General features: G+C 38.3%; 1 protein-coding gene across 1 annotated transcript in view; it reads right to left on the minus strand.

Annotated features, from left to right (window-relative positions):
- The window catches only part of LOC124859667 (VPS10 domain-containing receptor SorCS3-like), a 117,688-nt gene that overhangs the window by 32,320 nt on the left and 67,505 nt on the right, over nt 1-17,863 (minus strand). Inside the window, exons 3-9 of the mRNA XM_047352572.1 lie at nt 15,248-15,347; nt 12,401-12,559; nt 12,215-12,288; nt 11,296-11,360; nt 4,867-4,985; nt 1,148-1,237; nt 852-1,031 (exon numbers count right to left, since the gene is read on the minus strand). Of these exons, the coding sequence (XP_047208528.1) occupies nt 852-1,031; nt 1,148-1,237; nt 4,867-4,985; nt 11,296-11,360; nt 12,215-12,288; nt 12,401-12,559; nt 15,248-15,347 (787 nt within the window). The remainder of the gene's footprint in view (nt 1-851; nt 1,032-1,147; nt 1,238-4,866; nt 4,986-11,295; nt 11,361-12,214; nt 12,289-12,400; nt 12,560-15,247; nt 15,348-17,863) is intronic.

Consider the following 17,863-nt stretch of genomic DNA (forward strand, 5'->3'; position numbering starts at 1 on the left):
CTACAACTCAGGCCATTATGGAAGAGTCGCATCAAGAAAGTTATTGTGGAAATAATGCCATAAGTGCTGTTTTCAGTTTTTCACAAAGCATTTAAGCACAGCAGAAAAAAAGTGCTTTGGTTAATTGAGAATAACATTTAACTGTCTCGCTAAAAATCTGTAATAGACAAGGACAGATGTTCTCTTTCCAGCAGGACAACAACTCTAAACACACAGCCATAATTACAATGGGTAGCTCCGTCTGTGTCAAAATGGCCAAATTAATGTACAGACCTAAATCCAATGAAGATAATTTGAGTTGAAAATTGTCTGTCCAGTCTGAGTTTGAGCTATTTTACAAAGAAGAATAGGTAAAATGTCTTGTCTCTAGAATGGCAAAACTGGGAAAGACATACCCAAAAAGACTTGCAGTTGTAGCTGTAGTATTGACTCACTAAAATAAATACATGTGCTCATCATACTCCTAAAACCTTTATTTGTAATGAATCTTGAAATCCACATAAAATCATAAAATCCCAGGAAAGACAGTGATATTTTTCATTGCTGTGTGACAAAATCTGAAAGGGTATGAGTACTTTTGCAAGGGTCTGTCATTTGAATTTTAATCTAAAAAGAGAATAACACATATAAAAATAGAGCCTATACTTCAGAGTAAAAATATTTAAGAAATAAATATACCAACCTGTTGAAAAAGGCTTGATCAGAAATTAGAATATTATTAGTATTAAATAAAGTTGTGCCTTATCACAGGTTACTAATTTGATATTTGTTAGTTATAACTATGTGATGACTGACGGAGAAATTATAGGTGCAGAGTCAGCAGCAGTCATTGAACAAAGCTGACAACAAACCTTATAAAAGTCAACCAGTAGGTTACCGGCAGGCCCTCTGCTGGTTCTCAGATTCTCTAATGAAAGGATAAAGTAGACCCCGGGGGAGTCTGAGATATACAGGCTGTAAGTGTTGTTCTGATTCCACTCCTGGACGGCAGCAAATACCTGCTTCTCATCTGTGCTGATAATATGCATGTCCTGCAGCAATGGAAAGACGGGCAAAGACGGACATTTGTTTATAAATGTGTTGCATGGTTTGTCCTCTACTAGAGAAGGTAAAAACATTGCATAAAAACATTAAGTCTGTCGCTTACCTTCGGCAAACAGTACTTTGGTAATTTCATCTGCCTAAAGGATTCCCTCATGTAGGAGACAAAATAACTGGCTCGTCCGGACTTGGTTACCTTGGTAGGAAAGAAACTCTGTCATAAAGAATATGTAACATTATTTTTCTAAATAAAAATGTTTATACATGAGGGACTAAATAAAATATGTGTATGTTAAAAAAAGGCAAAATAGGATTTTCAAAGCCAGACTAAGATATCTATAGTATAAGTACAGTTTAAAAAATACACAATGCCTCACAAATGTATCTATAACCCCTGAACCTTTTCAAATATCACATTATCTTACTTTTTAACATTTTATCATGTTTGCCACATTGCATTTTAGTGTTTAACACAGGTCGTCATCCTGAAAGCAACGTCACCAAAATAAAACATACTGGTTGCAGCATCATGCTGTGGGAATAATGTTCTTGTGCAAAGGTCAGAGTTGATTGGAAGATGGATGGAGCCTGTTAGTCTAATGAGAAAATGTAAAAAAAAGTCAAAAGGTAAGAGTACTTTCGCAAATTTAGTGAGCTTCAGCAGAAACATAACCCACTAGTTCTCTCAAAAATCTCTGCATCTTCACCTTCATTCCAGGAAACTGAAAAATAAGGTTTTCATACCAGTTTTCAATGCAAACTATACAATAACAAGCAAATCGATGCTTTTGGACAGCATTTAGTTCACAACCATTCTGTTATGCAAATGCTATTAGTTACAATGCTTACTGCTTTATCTGCTGAGTTGTTATGTGTTTAAGATCTATAATTCATCACAGCATTATTATTTTTTAATTATTATCTCAGCCAAAAGACTGGTATTAGGCATGGGCTGATTTAAAAAAAGTAAAGGTTTAAAGGACCAAACAGTTTAATTTCTTTTAATGGGAAAATTTTAAAGTGATCAGAGTGTACTTTGGCTGTACAATGCTGCTGCTCCCCCACTTGTTCCTGCTTGCTACTGTTGGACCACTTGTTTGCTGAATATTGGACCATTTGTACGTTGCTGGATGCCACTATGCCTTTCCAACGTCATCGGCCATTTTGTACCGCAGGATAGTCTGTACCTACAAGTCCCAGCGGGCTGATAGGACGGGGGCGTCGCAGCCCTGAAGCCACTGTCAACTATACAGGTCCTTCTCAAAATATTAGCATATTGTGATAAAGTTCATTATTTTCCATAATGTCATGATGAAAATTTAACATTCATATATTTTAGATTCATTGCACACTAACTGAAATATTTCAGGTCTTTTATTGTCTTAATACGGATGATTTTGGCATACAACTCATGAAAACCTAAAATTCCTATCTCACAAAATTAGCATATCATTAAAAGGGTCTCTAAACGAGCTATGAACCTAATCATCTGAATCAACGAGTTAACTCTAAACACCTGCAAAAGATTCCTGAGGCCTTTAAAACTTCCAGCCTGGTTCATCACTCAAAACCCCAATCATGGGTAAGACTGCCGACCTGACTGCTGTCCAGAAGGCCACTATTGACACCCTCAAGCAAGAGGGTAAGACACAGAAAGAAATTTCTGAACGAATAGGCTGTTCCCATAGTGCTGTATCAAGGCACCTCAGTGGGAAGTCTGTGGGAAGGAAAAAGTGTGGCAGAAAACGCTGCACAACGAGAAGAGGTGACCAGACCCTGAGGAAGATTGTGGAGAAGGGCCGATTCCAGACCTTGGGGGACCTGCGGAAGCAGTGGACTGAGTCTGGAGTAGAAACATCCAGAGCCACCGTGCACAGGCGTGTGCAGGAAATGGGCTACAGGTGCCACATTCCCCAGGTCAAGCCACTTTTGAACCAGAAACAGCGGCAGAAGCACCTGACCTGGGCTAGAGAGAAGCAGCACTGGACTGTTACTCAGTGGTCCAAAGTACTTTTTTCGGATGAAAGCAAATTCTGCATGTCATTCGGAAATATATATATATATATACTATATATATATATACTATATGTACTAATCAGAATCAGACTTACAATAAATAAATGACTAAATGACACAACATTGTTTATCCTTTTACTCAGGGAGCTGTGACTGGGACATTATTTAACTATTTCATGTTTTCCTTGCTGGCTTGGTCACAGTTTACTGTATTCAGTCTGTCTTCTTGTGTAATTCAGCCACACCAAGCTATCATCAGACTTGTAAAGGTAGTTTTTTTGACGATTGCTGAACAGTCAAATTTGTCTTTATGCTGCAGAGTAAATTTAGGACAGTTAAGAATCCTCCCTGATTACATGTGACAATTGATAATTATCTGAAAATCTTAATGTGCCTGAAATTTCAGACAATAATTTCTAAGAGTTATTTATTATCCGGGAGGTAACTGTTGTGAAATGAAACATCTCCTAAAGGAAGCAAATTAATTCACAATGCATGGCTGACTTGATAAAACAATTGCATGTGTATGCGGCTTTCTGCAGTGTTGAAGGCAGAATAAAAATTACAAGCAAAACAGAAATTAATATTACCACCTCAATTAGTCTAAAACAACGAGTCGTCCAAAACTGTGTTGGCTTTATCTACAGCACATCTCAAATATTTAATGTGCTGCTGCCGTCCCCATTCACGGGCAGGCCAACAGTACATGATTGCTTATTTTCTAATCAACTAGAAAGATGGTGTTTGTTCCCGAACACACTACATTAGGGCTCTAATGGAATAATCTATGGAAAATCAATGAGCTGCATTTTCCCAGGCCGCATTTTTGAGGATGTTGCACTTGGCTGTTCCTTCTCTCCCAAGAGACTTTGGAGGTGTTGAAGACTGCTTATTTTGTTGTAGCCCAATCGATAACCTCATTACTCTTTGTCAAGTTAAATCCAACTGCCCCCAAGCAATGAAAGTCACAAGAAAGTCATCTGTGCCACCGCAGCTCTGTGCAGACACGCTCCCTCTGATTGTCCAGTTATATTCACCACCATCTTCCCCACGTCTGCTTCTGTCTCAGTGGTCAATCTCACCTCAGCTAAATGCAATTTGGGAATTTTATTGAATCACAGTTTGTGCCATGGTTTCTTTTACCCTATTCCAGTTTCAGTCAAGTTTGTTGCTACACATCAAATAATAAAATCTTTGAATACATAAATAGCAACCATTTAGGAATGTTTATGTGAAATGAAAATGTGCAGCCAATACAAACAGCTTTCACTGAAACTTTCCCAGAGTCAACCAAGGATGACCAAATGCATTAAGTCTGACCACCAAGATAGAAAATTACTTACCAGTGGAAGAAAATCAATGACAGTGGAGGACATTGGAAAATTAAATTTCTAATAATGATCCTGACTGCGGCTGTCTAATTGGAGTCAAAGTCAGAGTGAATGATAATAAGGACAGCAACCTGTCTTTTCATTGTTCCTTCACCATGTGCTCATAGTGAACAAAGATATTTTTCCATGTATGGATTGGATTATGTTTGTGCAGAAACTAAAACGCCTAGGCATGCCCTGGCACGAACGAGACAAAACATAATCAAAACACATATCGGGCCAGTGGGGAACAGGTGTGTTGGGAAAAGCCATTATTTGAGGTTTGATGGAAAAGCATAAATTGCCTGCACAAGGGAGCAAAAATAAAAACAAAGGAGTAGGTAAAAAGAAATCAAAGTTCACAGAGGCAGCAACCTTTAAATGAAAAGATGAGGGAAACTATTGAGATTGAGGAAAAGTAATCAGTTGCAATGCAAACCTGTGTAAAAACATATTCGTCCTGCACAACGAGGGAGTTGGTGTCTACGTGTCCGGGAAAGAGGTACTGTCTGTTGCCCTCTGTGCATCTCTGTGCTCTGCACTTCACGTACTTAGCTCCTGCGAGGGGGCAAAAGGAAATCAATAGGAAGTAAATTAATACCATTCACATTTAGACTGTGCTTTGAATGCACTGGAGATACTAGGCAACACGTATGATTTTAACCTACTGCAAATTTTCTACTCTGAAACTGAACGCTTATAAATACAACCAGGTATTTAAAGTGCCTTAACACGCTTTTCCTACAAATGCAGAAATTAAAAGAAATACATCTTAATATTTAAGAAATTATGCAGTAATTGACAACATATTAGGATTAAAGACGTGATGAAAGACAATTGTGAGACAGAATAGGCATGTTTCGTTTGGTAAATTTTAGAAGTCCAAAATCACCTGGAAATGACATCAAAGGGGAAGACTTCAGTCATTCACTTTGTGAATGACAATGATAAGCTGTTCAGGTAGAAGCCAAGTTGTGTTAAAATGGTGAAATGGTGCATTGCTGGTGGTGGCAGCAATACAGCGACAGCAGCCATTAATCTGCAATACTTTTCTGAAGAGAAGAGGATCAGAGCTGCTTGGATCAGAGCTGGTAAACTGATGAGGGACAGACGGGCTGGTCCCACCAAGTACATATTTAACAGTCATCCCTGCCACTTCTGCCATGTCAGCCATATGGGACAATCTCATCCGCATGTTGCTCACATATATAAAGTTCCCCTAAACTGTGGCTCTCATTTGCAGCGAGGAGCCAATTGCTGAATGTAATCAGAGTGTAAATGAATATGGTTTTGTGAGTAGAAATAATTGTTATTTAATATATGTGAAACCTATTTGTGATGCACATATGTGTCTCACAAATGCAAGGCCCAATGATCTCCTTAACTCATGGTTTCTTTAGACTATAACAAATATTATAATTAGTCAAATAGTAATAGTTGTGTTTGGAACAAATCTCTGTGCGCGATGGCTGGCTCTCATTTTCTATTTTTTATATGATGTCGTGAATGATTGCAAAGATTTAAAGTTCTTCACATAGTGTTTGTGGTGACTGTCTTCCGAATAGAAATATGGGAGGCATATTCACGGCATTATAATGATCAGCATTGAGCTATGATTGAGCTTAGTGCAGCAGCTAGATAGTGCTGTCTGGTTTAGATACACACATTGTGGAACTAAACAGGTATAAGCCGACAAATGTTTGATTTTCAGTCAGGTTTGAGTAACTGATGTATTTCAAGAAGTTGGTGGTTTGCTGTAATTCACTACAAAAATCCCTCATGGTGTGTAGACACTTTGCATTTATTTGTATATGTACATATATGGGTCAATGTATATATATGGGCGGAGATTGGGCGGTCCAAGCGCCACGTGCAGCTGCGTAGAATTCACTGCAAACTGGGGTATATGAAGGCTATGTGTGGGTTGACATGCACGGTCCCATTCACCTGACTTATTTGTACCTAGCAAGTTTCAGAATTTCTCCATAATGCAAACGTTTAGTATGAAAGCTGCGCAATCTTTCGTACATAAGGCCCCTGGTCATTATAACTGACATTAAGAGGATGAATATGTACATGACATTAATTAGGAGGAATAGATGTTGCACATTTATATAACTTTAATTCTGTTTCCTATATGTCTTATCCTTCCCGATCTCTGTGCTTTTTCCTTCTTACTAAGATGGGATTCTGAGATGTGTGGTGAGTGGTGTTAGTGCATTGATTTTTATATGATTGCAGTTAATATAAAAATACTCTGTGGTGCTTATTATTCCTTACCGCAAATCTCAATGCATGCTTTCGTTGTCCTATGAGCTAACTCCTCCCTCCTACTTCCCTATGTCTAAAGGGATTGCTCAATCCAGCTCTCCATCCAACGGGTGCGGACTTCCCTGAACCTGAAAGATTTTACTAAGCAGGTTTACTGAAAGTTCTGTTTAAGCTGGTGTCGGGAAATGATTCGCCTAGCCTCTGATAGCCTTCATACAAAAGTCTCGCCCTTCTTCAACTGGAGGTCTGGACAACTGAGTAGCCCACAGCAGTCATTCACACCCTCAACAGTCACTTTTGTTCACGGCTGCTCATTCCCTAATTTTACAACTGGCTCTTGGTATATGGGCTAGGTTAATTTTAGTAGCTCAGCACAAGCCCTAAGGGCGCTGTTTTAACACACTTGGCTAAGGCAACCTATAAAAACCTCCCAAAATTGTCACGGTTCTGTCACGGTTTACTTGGAATTGGACCCCAGAATGCAGACGAGTAGGCAGCGTGATGGTAAGTGAAAAAAAAAAAGGTTTAATAACAAAAACTCACACTCAGCAGGAGGCAGGAACAAAACAAATGGGCAGGCAAGACAGGCATGGCATGATAAAAAAAAAAACGAGACTTGGTTAGAGAACTAGACATGAGAGCTAGACATGAGCATGAGAGTGAAAGATGTTTCCGCGAAGACAAACAGAGCAGGTGTGAATATATCGAGTGAAAACCAGGTGGAGCAAGGGGACAGATTAACTTGGACAGGTGAGCCGAATAAACTTAATTGACAGACAGAACAAAACGTGGCTGCGGCAAAAACAGAGACTAATAAACAAATTAGAAAAACATGAAGCTAAAGCATAACCAGATCCGAAAACCAAACTTGACAAAACATGAACAAGACGACAAAACTAAAGCATGACCAGGAAAATAACAGAAGCAATTCAAAATCTAAGAAGAATAATAACAAAAGAACGAGTCAAAACCTTAACTGTGAAAAACATAAGAAGAAACCCGACACCAAAAACCAAACAGCCCTACATCATGACAAAAATATCTTAGAGCCAGGCAACAAGACATTTTACCACCAATGAAAAACCAAAAATACGGTGACTCAAATAATTGAATGTCCACGATTTAACTAGAATTTTATATGCTTTCTTTATTAGTAACGCTTTTGCAGGGGTCAGTAACAGCTTACATTCAGCAAAACAAAATAATTTCAATAATAGAAATGAATCAATCAACTCAACCTGTCTTTTCCTGATGCTGAAACTAGTGAGTTTGGAGAGGCTTTGAAGACGGAGGCTCATCCATGCACCTGATGGAGATGTTTCTTCTGGTAACAAGTGGTTTCTTGAAGGGAATATGACTTAATCTTCAGTTTTCTTCCTTTAAGTGGCAGGCACTGATGCTCCAGGGTTCGATGGTTAAACAGAAACTTTGTTGTCATATGTCTCCGAAGACAGTAGTTTCCAGAGGCTGAAGAGTTGAAGGAAACCCGGAGACATAAATGAGGTTGATTCAGGACTTCCAGAAGCCTGAAACTTAGAGCAATCAGCTGTTCACCGATCAAGTTCACTTCTGTTGTCTGGATAACAAGGCTTTAGATGAAATCAGATTATTAATCTTGAGGCACAGTCCTTCCAGGCCACACGGCTTGATCCTCTTTTTAATGCAGTTGATCAGCTGGGCTGTGTCTCTGTTCCTTTTCCATCTGAGCTTCTTTTCTCGGTCCGATCTTGTTCGCTGGTCTTTTGCGAGGAAACAACTGCAGTTCCCTCCTTCAGCATTGCTTTTATGGTGCTTGATGCTTTCACCAGTCAGCCCCTTGTTAGGCTTCTCAGTTATTGCGCAACCTATTTGGCTCAGCTTCTTAGTTATTGCTCAGTACTTAGTCATGGTCATCGTGACTTTCTGGTTCTTGTTTTTCGGCCTTGGAGATGCCGGTAATAGCCACGGTACTGGCTGTAGACTCATCCTCCCTTCCTTGCGCTGGCCTTCAAAGGATTCACTGTCAGCATGCAGCTGGCTCTCGTCACCCCTAGTCATCCTGCAGTTCTCTTCCTAATCTGCTCAGTCTTAAACTTTACACAGTATTATACATTACATTTTCAGCTTTCTGCATTTACTTTAAAACACAGTTAAAGAACCATCATTTATTCTTTTTATGCTTCACAGATGATTAACGTTATATCTCTTTCATATATAGCTGATTGAGAATTTCAAACCTTAATGTTTTTTTTATTTTAATTATCAGTTCTTAACCATATTTCAATCATACATCTTTTAACTTGATAATCAAGGATTACTAATTTTATTTAATACATTTAAAAGAATGGAAAATCATCATACATCATTTCTTTGGATACACTTATTTATATTCTTGCAAACGATAAGACATATAATATGTGGATCCACACAGGCCCCTCCAGTCTCTCAGTCCCAGAATATGAGAATATGCTTGTTTTCACTCTCTACTGCTTCAACTGTGTATTTTAATAAGTATTGCATAGATTACACATAAGGGTATTTATTGTAATTTTTATTTTTATGGAGTTAACTGTGAGCAGTTATTAAATGTTGCATGGATTACATGGAAAGATCTCACCTTATTTTGACAATGCAACTAGGCTACATTTTGTACGAATTTGTCTTTTTATTTTCTTTAAGAAACTTCCATTTTTATATTTTAAAATGTTGAATTGCTATATTTACACGTACAGTGGGGGGAACAAGTATTTGATACACTGCAGTATTTGATACACTGCAGTTTTTCCATTCCAAAGCTTGTATGCGTACTTTAATTTATTTCATAGGTACTCTTCAACTGTGAGTGACGGAATGTAAAACAAAAATCCAGAAAATCACATTGTGTAATTTTTAAGTAATTAATTAGCATTTAATTGTATGACATAAGTATTTGATCACCTAACAACTAGTAAGGATTACAGCTCTTACAGGCCTGTTAGTTCTTCTTTAAGAAGCCCTCCTGTTCTCCACACATTACTTGTATAAACTGCACCTGTTTTAACTCGTTATCTGTATAAAAGATGCCTGTCCACACACTCAATCAGACAAACTCCAACCTCTCCACATTGGCCAAGACCAGAGAGCTGTGTAAGGACATCAGGGACAAAATAGTAGACCTGCACAAGGCTGGGATGGACTACAGGTAAATAGCAAAGCAGCTTCTTGAGAAGGCAACAACTGTTGGTGCAATTATAAGAAAATGGAAGAAGTTCAAGATGAAGCTCAATCTCCCTCAGTCTTGGGCTCCAACTTGTGGGGCATCAATGAACATGAGGAAGGTGAGGGATCAGCCCAGAACTACTCAGCAGGACCTAGTCAATGACCTGAAGAGAGCTGGGACCACAGTCTCAAAGAAGACCATTAGTAACACACTATGCCACCATCCTGCAGCCCATGCAAGGTCCGCCTGCTCAACCCAATGTATATCCAGGCCCATGTGAAGTTTGCCAATGACTATCTGGATGATCCAGAGGAGGAATGGGTAAAGGTCATGTGGTCAGATGAGACAAAAATAGAGCTTTTTCTTCTAAACACCACTCGCCATGTTTAGAGAAAGAAAAAGAATGAGTACAACCCCAAGAACACCATCCCTACTGTGAAGCATGGAGGTGGAAACATCATCCTTTGGGATGTTCATTCATTCTTCTGAAGTGGCGTCCTGGAGTGGCCTAGCCAGTCTCTAGACCTGAACCCAATCAAAAATCTTTGGTGGGAGCTAAAAGTCCATATTGTTCAGCGACAGCCCCGAAGCCAGAAGAATCTGGAGAAGATTTGTATGGAGGGGTGGTCCGAAATCCCTGCTGCAGTTTGTGCAAACTTCGTCAAGAACTACAGGAAACGTCTGATATCTGTAATTGCACACAAAGGTTTCTGTACCAAAAGTTTTGTTTTTCTGATATATCAAATACTTATGTCATGCAATAAAATGCAAATTAATTACTTAAAAATCATACAATGTGATTTTCTGAATTTTTGTTTTAGATTCTGTCTCTCACAGTTAAAGAGTACCTATGATAAAAATTAAAGACTTTTACATGCTTTGCAATTGGGAAAACCTGCTAAATTTGCAGTGTACCAAATAGTTGTTCTCCCCACTATAATTCTAAACATGTTTGAAATTGTATTCTTACAAATCAGCTGTCATAAATTCTTACCAGGACTGTACATTCAAAGTTCATCTGGCATATTATACACAGTTTGGGATATTATTGAGTGAGACAAGAGGAGTTTGTATGCTAATTTGGCTCTACATTTGTTCCCCTCAGAAAGAGAATGCATATTTCTCTCAAGCACGAATCCACTATAATTGGTTTGACAGAATATTCAACAATGTTTAGAAACAGGGGAGCTCAACTTTAGCAGATGGAACACAGGGGATAGATTAACGAGAGAAAACATCTATCAACCTGCTAAATCTCTGAGTTTTTTCTCCAGGAGACACCTATTCAGCTCTACAAGACTTCAGGGACCAATCTGAGCAGCAGAACAGGTCTAATCTTGCCCGTGACCTCTCTCTAAATGAGAGGCAAAGGGGTCCTGCGGGTCCTGCTACAGCAGCAAACTGAAGTGCAGCACTCACGGCCTTTTGCGATGCGTGTCTCGATGTGGACCACATCTGATTCTCTGTCCAGCCCCATTACCGCCCTTGAGAGAATGGGAAGAGGAGAAGGAAATAGAAGGAAGCAGAAATAGGGTTTGGTGGGTACGAGAAGGATAATTGAGAATTAGAAGAAAAGAAGAGAAAGCTTTGTTGATTTTAGCAGCCGTAGATGGACATTGCTGTTCTCAGAAACCCATAACAGTATCTTTTTATCTCTGTAAATTACTGTTAAATGTGCACCAGCGGCGACAATTAATCTCAATTCACAGAGTCATCAACAGGGGCAACAACAAGAGAAGGGTGGTGAGACAACCTCCACTGTTCCCCTGAATACCAACCATGGCAAATTAGTGCTGCTATGAAATTGCAGGCAGCTGCAACAGATTTGAAAAATAACTTTTTTACATAATGTGGGTGAAGGAATAGTATTCAAGAGCACAAATAATGCATTATTTCGGGCTGTGCCATACCGACTGTGCTCCACTAATTTATGAAACATCTGACTGTTCATGCATGTGGTGAGTTTGTCCTCCAACCAACCTCCTTTCTTTTATGGATAAAGAAATGAACACAGTTGGCTGGACATATACCATGACCAACAGGGTAAACGGACTCATCAATATTCACTGCCTTGTGTCTGCGCAGTAAAGACGACAAAACGACAGCAACAACAAAAACAGCATGTTGTGTTTGTGCTTCAAAAAAGAAAGCACAATATTATATCAGATCTACGTGATGTGGATGTAATCAGTTTTCTGCTTGACTCCTGTGAGGGTAGAGGGTTTTTTAACAAGAGATCACTAGATTCTTCTGTATGGCTTTGGAATGAACTTCATCATCATGCTAATAATCAATTAAAAGATGAAACGGGTCAAAAACGTAATCCAAATAGTTATACCAGTAGAATCTGCCTGGCATCACGTTTTCATGGACGAGCTGCCATTCCTTCCCAAAGTTCATTGAGCTGTAAAGCTGTAAAACAAAATTAGATCCACTGTTTCATACATTACGGATAGAATAATGCTGAAGAGCAAGGGATAAGACTAACAACAAAAATTCAATGTGGATTTTTCTCCGAATGTACCTTGTAGTCATGACTGTAGGCCAGTATCCAGTTCTCCTGTGCAGGATGGAAGAGGAGGCTCAGGACATTGAAGTTAATAGGATACTTCTCGAAGCTTGCCCCTTCATCTGAACTGATGAGAACAGCGCTCTCTACCTCTGGGTCACTAAGCATCAATATCTGTGGTACAGGAAGTCGAGCAAGGGGTAAAACGTTAGAAAGGGGATAGAGAGCTATAGATACCTTGACTGAGAAGATATTGGAAAAATAGATATAGTACAGATGCATCTAAATAAGTTAGGTTAACATCAAAAACTTTATAAATGTTGCAACTCATGCATAAGTTAATTACACACAAGTATTTCTGTTAATGTTGTTGATTAAGGTTATTGATAACCCAAAATAATTTTTCTCAGAAAATTAGAACATTACATAAAACCAATAACATAATTTTTTTATTTTAAAAAGTATGTCTATGTATTGTACAGTATCTGCAAACTCTACTTGGTTGGGATTTGTTATACATGACTTACTGCATCAGTGTGACGTGACGTGCAGGCTATCAGCATGGAGCTCTTTGTAAGGGGATGCCAAGGTTGCTTTAATGGAGGCCTTCAACTCATCTGCATGTGTGGGTGTAATGTCATATAGTTTCTTCTTGACAAGACAATACTATGCTCATAAAATCTAGATATTGGTACTTTTGGCAATGTGGGGAGTTGCCAAGTCCTGCTGATAAAATAAATCAGAATCTCCGAAATGCTTGTTGGCAAAGGATAGCATGAAGTGCTTCAACAATTGTATGGTAGAAGGCTGAGCTGACTTTGGGTTTGACCAGTGTACTAAAACTCCTTTAGTGGATGAATATTGCTTTATTTTTTTGGGTGAATATGCCCTCTGGCATACAATGCAGTGCAGCTGAAAAGACTTTTGCTGATACTACCATTTTACTTTTGGACATCTTTCATGATGTGTAACCATTGCAACAAGGTGTTTTATAGCAGCTGCTGATTAATATCTCAAGAGCTCAAATAATACCTTAACTAGAGCCCCATCCTGGATGAGTTGAGCAGGAGCAAAGAGGAGTGAATGAAGGAGGACATTCAGACCATCTCCTCCATCGATTAGAATAGGCAATGTGAGGTCATTTGAAAACAAATTGGATGAACTCCAAGCTTTAACAAGGACCCAGCCAGAGTATCAGGAATATAGTGTTACGTATTTCACTGAGACATGGCTGCAGGACCATATTCCTGTTTCCAGCGATTCCACACTGTCTGGCTTTCTAACCACACAAGCAGAAAGAGATTTAAAGAGGAGTAGCAAAAGCAAAGGGGGTGTATTAACAGTGTTTGTGAACAACAGATGGTGTAATCTTGGAGATGCTACTGTGAAGTGTCATCTCTGCAGCCTGGATATTGAACTGTTAAGCAGTAGGTTTTATCCATATTATTATTTATCCAGAGAATAAACCAGTATTATTTTGGCAACTGCTTATGTTCCACTATCAACTTTTGATGAAGCTGAGTAAAGGGAGCTGGTGGACCACTTCAAACACTATCTCTACTATGGGAAAATAAGTGGAGGTAGTGGAGGAGTATAAATACCTTGGTGTTCACCTGGACAACTGGACTGGAGAGGCAACAGTGAAGCTGTCTACCAAAACGGACAGAGCAGACTGTACTCCTTGGGGAGGCGCAGGTCCTTTAGTGTTTGCAGGAAGATGCTGCTTATCTTTTATAGGTCTGTTGTGGAGAATGCAATGTCTTCTGCAATCAACTGTTGGGGTAGCAGCACCAGAGGCAGTAACCTAAAAAAAACTCAACAGGCTAAGAAAGAAGCTCGGCTCTGTTCTGGGAATCCCTCTAGAACCTCTGGAGATGATTGTGCAAAGAAGTATTTTCATAAAATGAAGAACAGACAAGCCTGAGCATCCTCCAAATGAGACTGTCACACAATAGCAGAGTGTATTCAGTCAGAGTCAGATCGTTGCAAGACAGATCGCTACAAAATATCCTCCATGCCCAATGCCATCACCATCTACAACAAAGCTTTAAAGTAACCAGCATAATATGAGTTACAACAACATTTAATATCCCTTTAGGAAAGGGAATTAGAAGTTCATAAAGTATTTTTTAATTGAACTGAATTGAATGACATAGCTTCCCAAATTATTGCTTACCCATATGCTAGACCTCAAGCAATTGTGGGTCCTTCCTCCAGTGTCCTTGATTTTCAAAAGAAATGCAATTTTTCTTTGCGCAAGGAATACAACAGCTGCAGCCCATCTTCTGGATATATCTGTGTGTGATGGCTCTTGAAGCACTGACTCTTGGTAATCTACCCAATTTTCTTGAATGGGCTTTGCTTGACAATCCTCTCAAGGCTGTAGTAATCGCTGTAAATTGTGCATGGTTTTCTATCGGTCTTTTCCTCTCCACTTAACTTCGCATTAATATACTTGGATATAGCACTCTGTAAAATGCCACCTTCTTTAGCAATAACCTTTTGTGGCTTACCTTTCTTGTGGATGGTATCAATGACTGTCTGCTTGACAACTGTTAAATCAGCAGTCTTCCCTATGATCATGTAGGTTATAACATTCATTCATCAAAATCCCTTTATTTGGTGTAGACCTTGCTGAGAAAAATGATTTTGAATGTTCATTAGCTTTAAGCCATAATCAACAACATCATCAAAAATAAGTGCTTGAAATATATCATCCTTGTGACACGAAATTTACAGTAGATATCGGACTCAGTTTTATAAAGTAAGTTACCAAAATAATTTAACATCTTTAAATATATTCTAATTTATTGAAAAGAATCTGATATCTCACAGAAGTAAAAGTCATAAGAAAACACTGACCTTTTGCTTGTTGGTAGGACAGACATACAGGTAGCTTAAAACTGTCCTCGAGCCCACTTTATCATTGAGTTTGCTGTAGGTGCTCCCATAATCAGTGGATCTGAACAGAAATAACATGGTATGATGATAAAAAAAACTCCATTTGAGAACCACTGTGGACGTTTAGTATGTTTAGCCCATTAATTGTAAATCACTTTCATCTTTACAAGAGCGCCCCTCCAGAGCATACCATGCAATTAGAGATTGATTTTCTGTCATTCAGGCAACATTTTGCTTTAAGGTGTAAAACAGATCTGACAGAGATTACTGTAGTTTAACATTTATTAACATTTGTTGTTGTTGTTGTTAGGAACTGTAAATGCTCTTATAGTAAGAGATCAACAAAGTAAAACAGAAATAGTCAAACCATTTACTACTATGTTTGAAAAGTATCCCCATTTTATTTGCTTGTATCTTGAAACTAAATGTTTGAAAGAATCTTTATGTACAGCAAGACAACAATATTTCCAGAGACGGGTTTGGATTTTGCTATGTGTTAAAAGCAAAGGTTCAATTTTCCATACATTAATGCACTTCATTCAAGTGATTAGGCCGATATGACAAGAACATGCAAAAAAATATGAAATGGCCAGAATACACTGCTCTCCACATGTACTCTTGTTAAAGATGTGTAAAAACAATTTTCTATTTTAAATCAGTGACATAATCTCTTGAAAAAGTCCAACCTTCATCTATAATGGTGGGCCTGTTGCTTTTCCAAAGACATTTCTTTGTAACCCTTTTTAGACTGTATGGCCTCATGTACTCTTTGTAATACCAGGATATTTTGCATAAACATCTGGTGTCCTCTGACAAAAAACTGAAAATGGGTTGCCACTGCTACTTACAGCAGGATAAAGGTCCAATACAGACTAACATGTAAAAAGTTCCACAGACACAAAATCTACCATCTTTCATGGTAGGCCATCAAAGCCTCCAAAAATAAGTCCTAAAGCAACACCTGTGTGGCAAGCTAAAGAGACAATGGAGTGTGTTGTACAAAACAGTTTAAGAATGCAATATAAATATTAAAATGGCCTTCCATTTGTTTAGCAGAAAGGTTTTCAAATAGCCTCAATATCGGCCTTGTGAATATTGAGGTTTCTTCATACCAAAAGGCATTTAGATTCTTTAGTATTTGGTAAAATTTGGTATATCTGTTAACACTGTGTGATGATGCATCACGCCACATGGTCACATCCTCTATATAGTTTGACAATGTGCAACAACATACCAAACATAGCATCAGGATTTCAATGATTTGGTTTTCTACATTTATAATGGCTCCTTAAATGTAGCGTAAGCAATTCACTAAAGTAAACGGGGCTGCAATGGTGGCACAGTTGGTAACACTGTTTCCTTGCAGCAAAAAGGTCCTGGGTTCAAATTCTGGCCTTGGTTCTTTCTGCATGAAGTTTGCATGTTCTCTCTATGCATGCGAGGGTTCTCTCTGGGTACAGGTTAATTGGTCTTTCTAAATATAAGAAAGATGAAATCTTCCACAGTCATATTCTATAAATTAGAATATGCTTTCTGATGAGGATCGTTTGTTAGATTAAAAGTACCTTTTGAAGATAACAACATTTAAGCAGTTATTAAACATGCTTTTCATTAAGCTCACATTTCTGTATTAAAAATGTTTTTTTTTATTTTTTTTATTTAGTCCAATGTAATATTCTAATCTTAAATCTTGGGTTTTCATCAGTTTTATGTGTTTCACTTATTGAATTAAGTTCATGAAATAAATTAACTTTTCAAGAAATTCTTATTTATTAATTGGGTCTATATGTGACATATCTATGTGAAATGATCTCGATCTCCTTCATCTGAAGTTTCAGATAATTTAAATTGTTTGTTGTGTCCTCTATTTTCTGTTTCCCTTTTAGGAGAAGAGTGTAGTAACAAACTGTCTAAAGATCAGAGATATAAAATAACATAAGAAGAAAACAAATCTCAATACATTAATGACCAAGTTGTTGATTCCAATTAGAATGCCTATTTTTAAATGAAATAAAACATCTGCAAAAACGTTCAGAGATGCTCACAGTTTACCAAGGTGGTTCCAGTGACAAGGTAAATGTGTTTGTCATTCATGGCTTCTTATTTCTTCTCTCTACAAATGGCCAATCCATGTTCAGTTCTACCTGGGTGCCCCTAAATGTAATTTTGCTGCATAATTGGATAGGAACCCACACTCTGCTATCATTGTCAGTGCATTAACTTGAAATGTTATATTTCCTGTTGGGATTTGTTTGCACAAACTGAGCAGTAAAAACATTTGTATTTAAGTGTTAAGTGCTCCTTGTCCGTTAGTGTAACTGTTTCTGAATAAGGAACTCCTAAACGATGTGATTGCAAAGCGAAATTTCATCTTGAAACATAATGGGACTTGAGGCGTGTTTAGCCAACTCATGCAAATCACCCATTGATCTGCATGCTGCGTTTTGCCAGCAGCAGAGGCCCAGGAGTTGTAGACATAAATCACTTATGGTGTTGTCACAGAAATCATTTACTCTTTTCTTTTCATAACATTCAGATCACTCTCTTTCTAATACCCATACTTAGAGCCTCCATGGA

The sequence above is a fragment of the Girardinichthys multiradiatus genome, chromosome 22, assembly GCF_021462225.1.
Source record: "Girardinichthys multiradiatus isolate DD_20200921_A chromosome 22, DD_fGirMul_XY1, whole genome shotgun sequence".
Lineage (NCBI taxonomy): Eukaryota > Metazoa > Chordata > Actinopteri > Cyprinodontiformes > Goodeidae > Girardinichthys > Girardinichthys multiradiatus.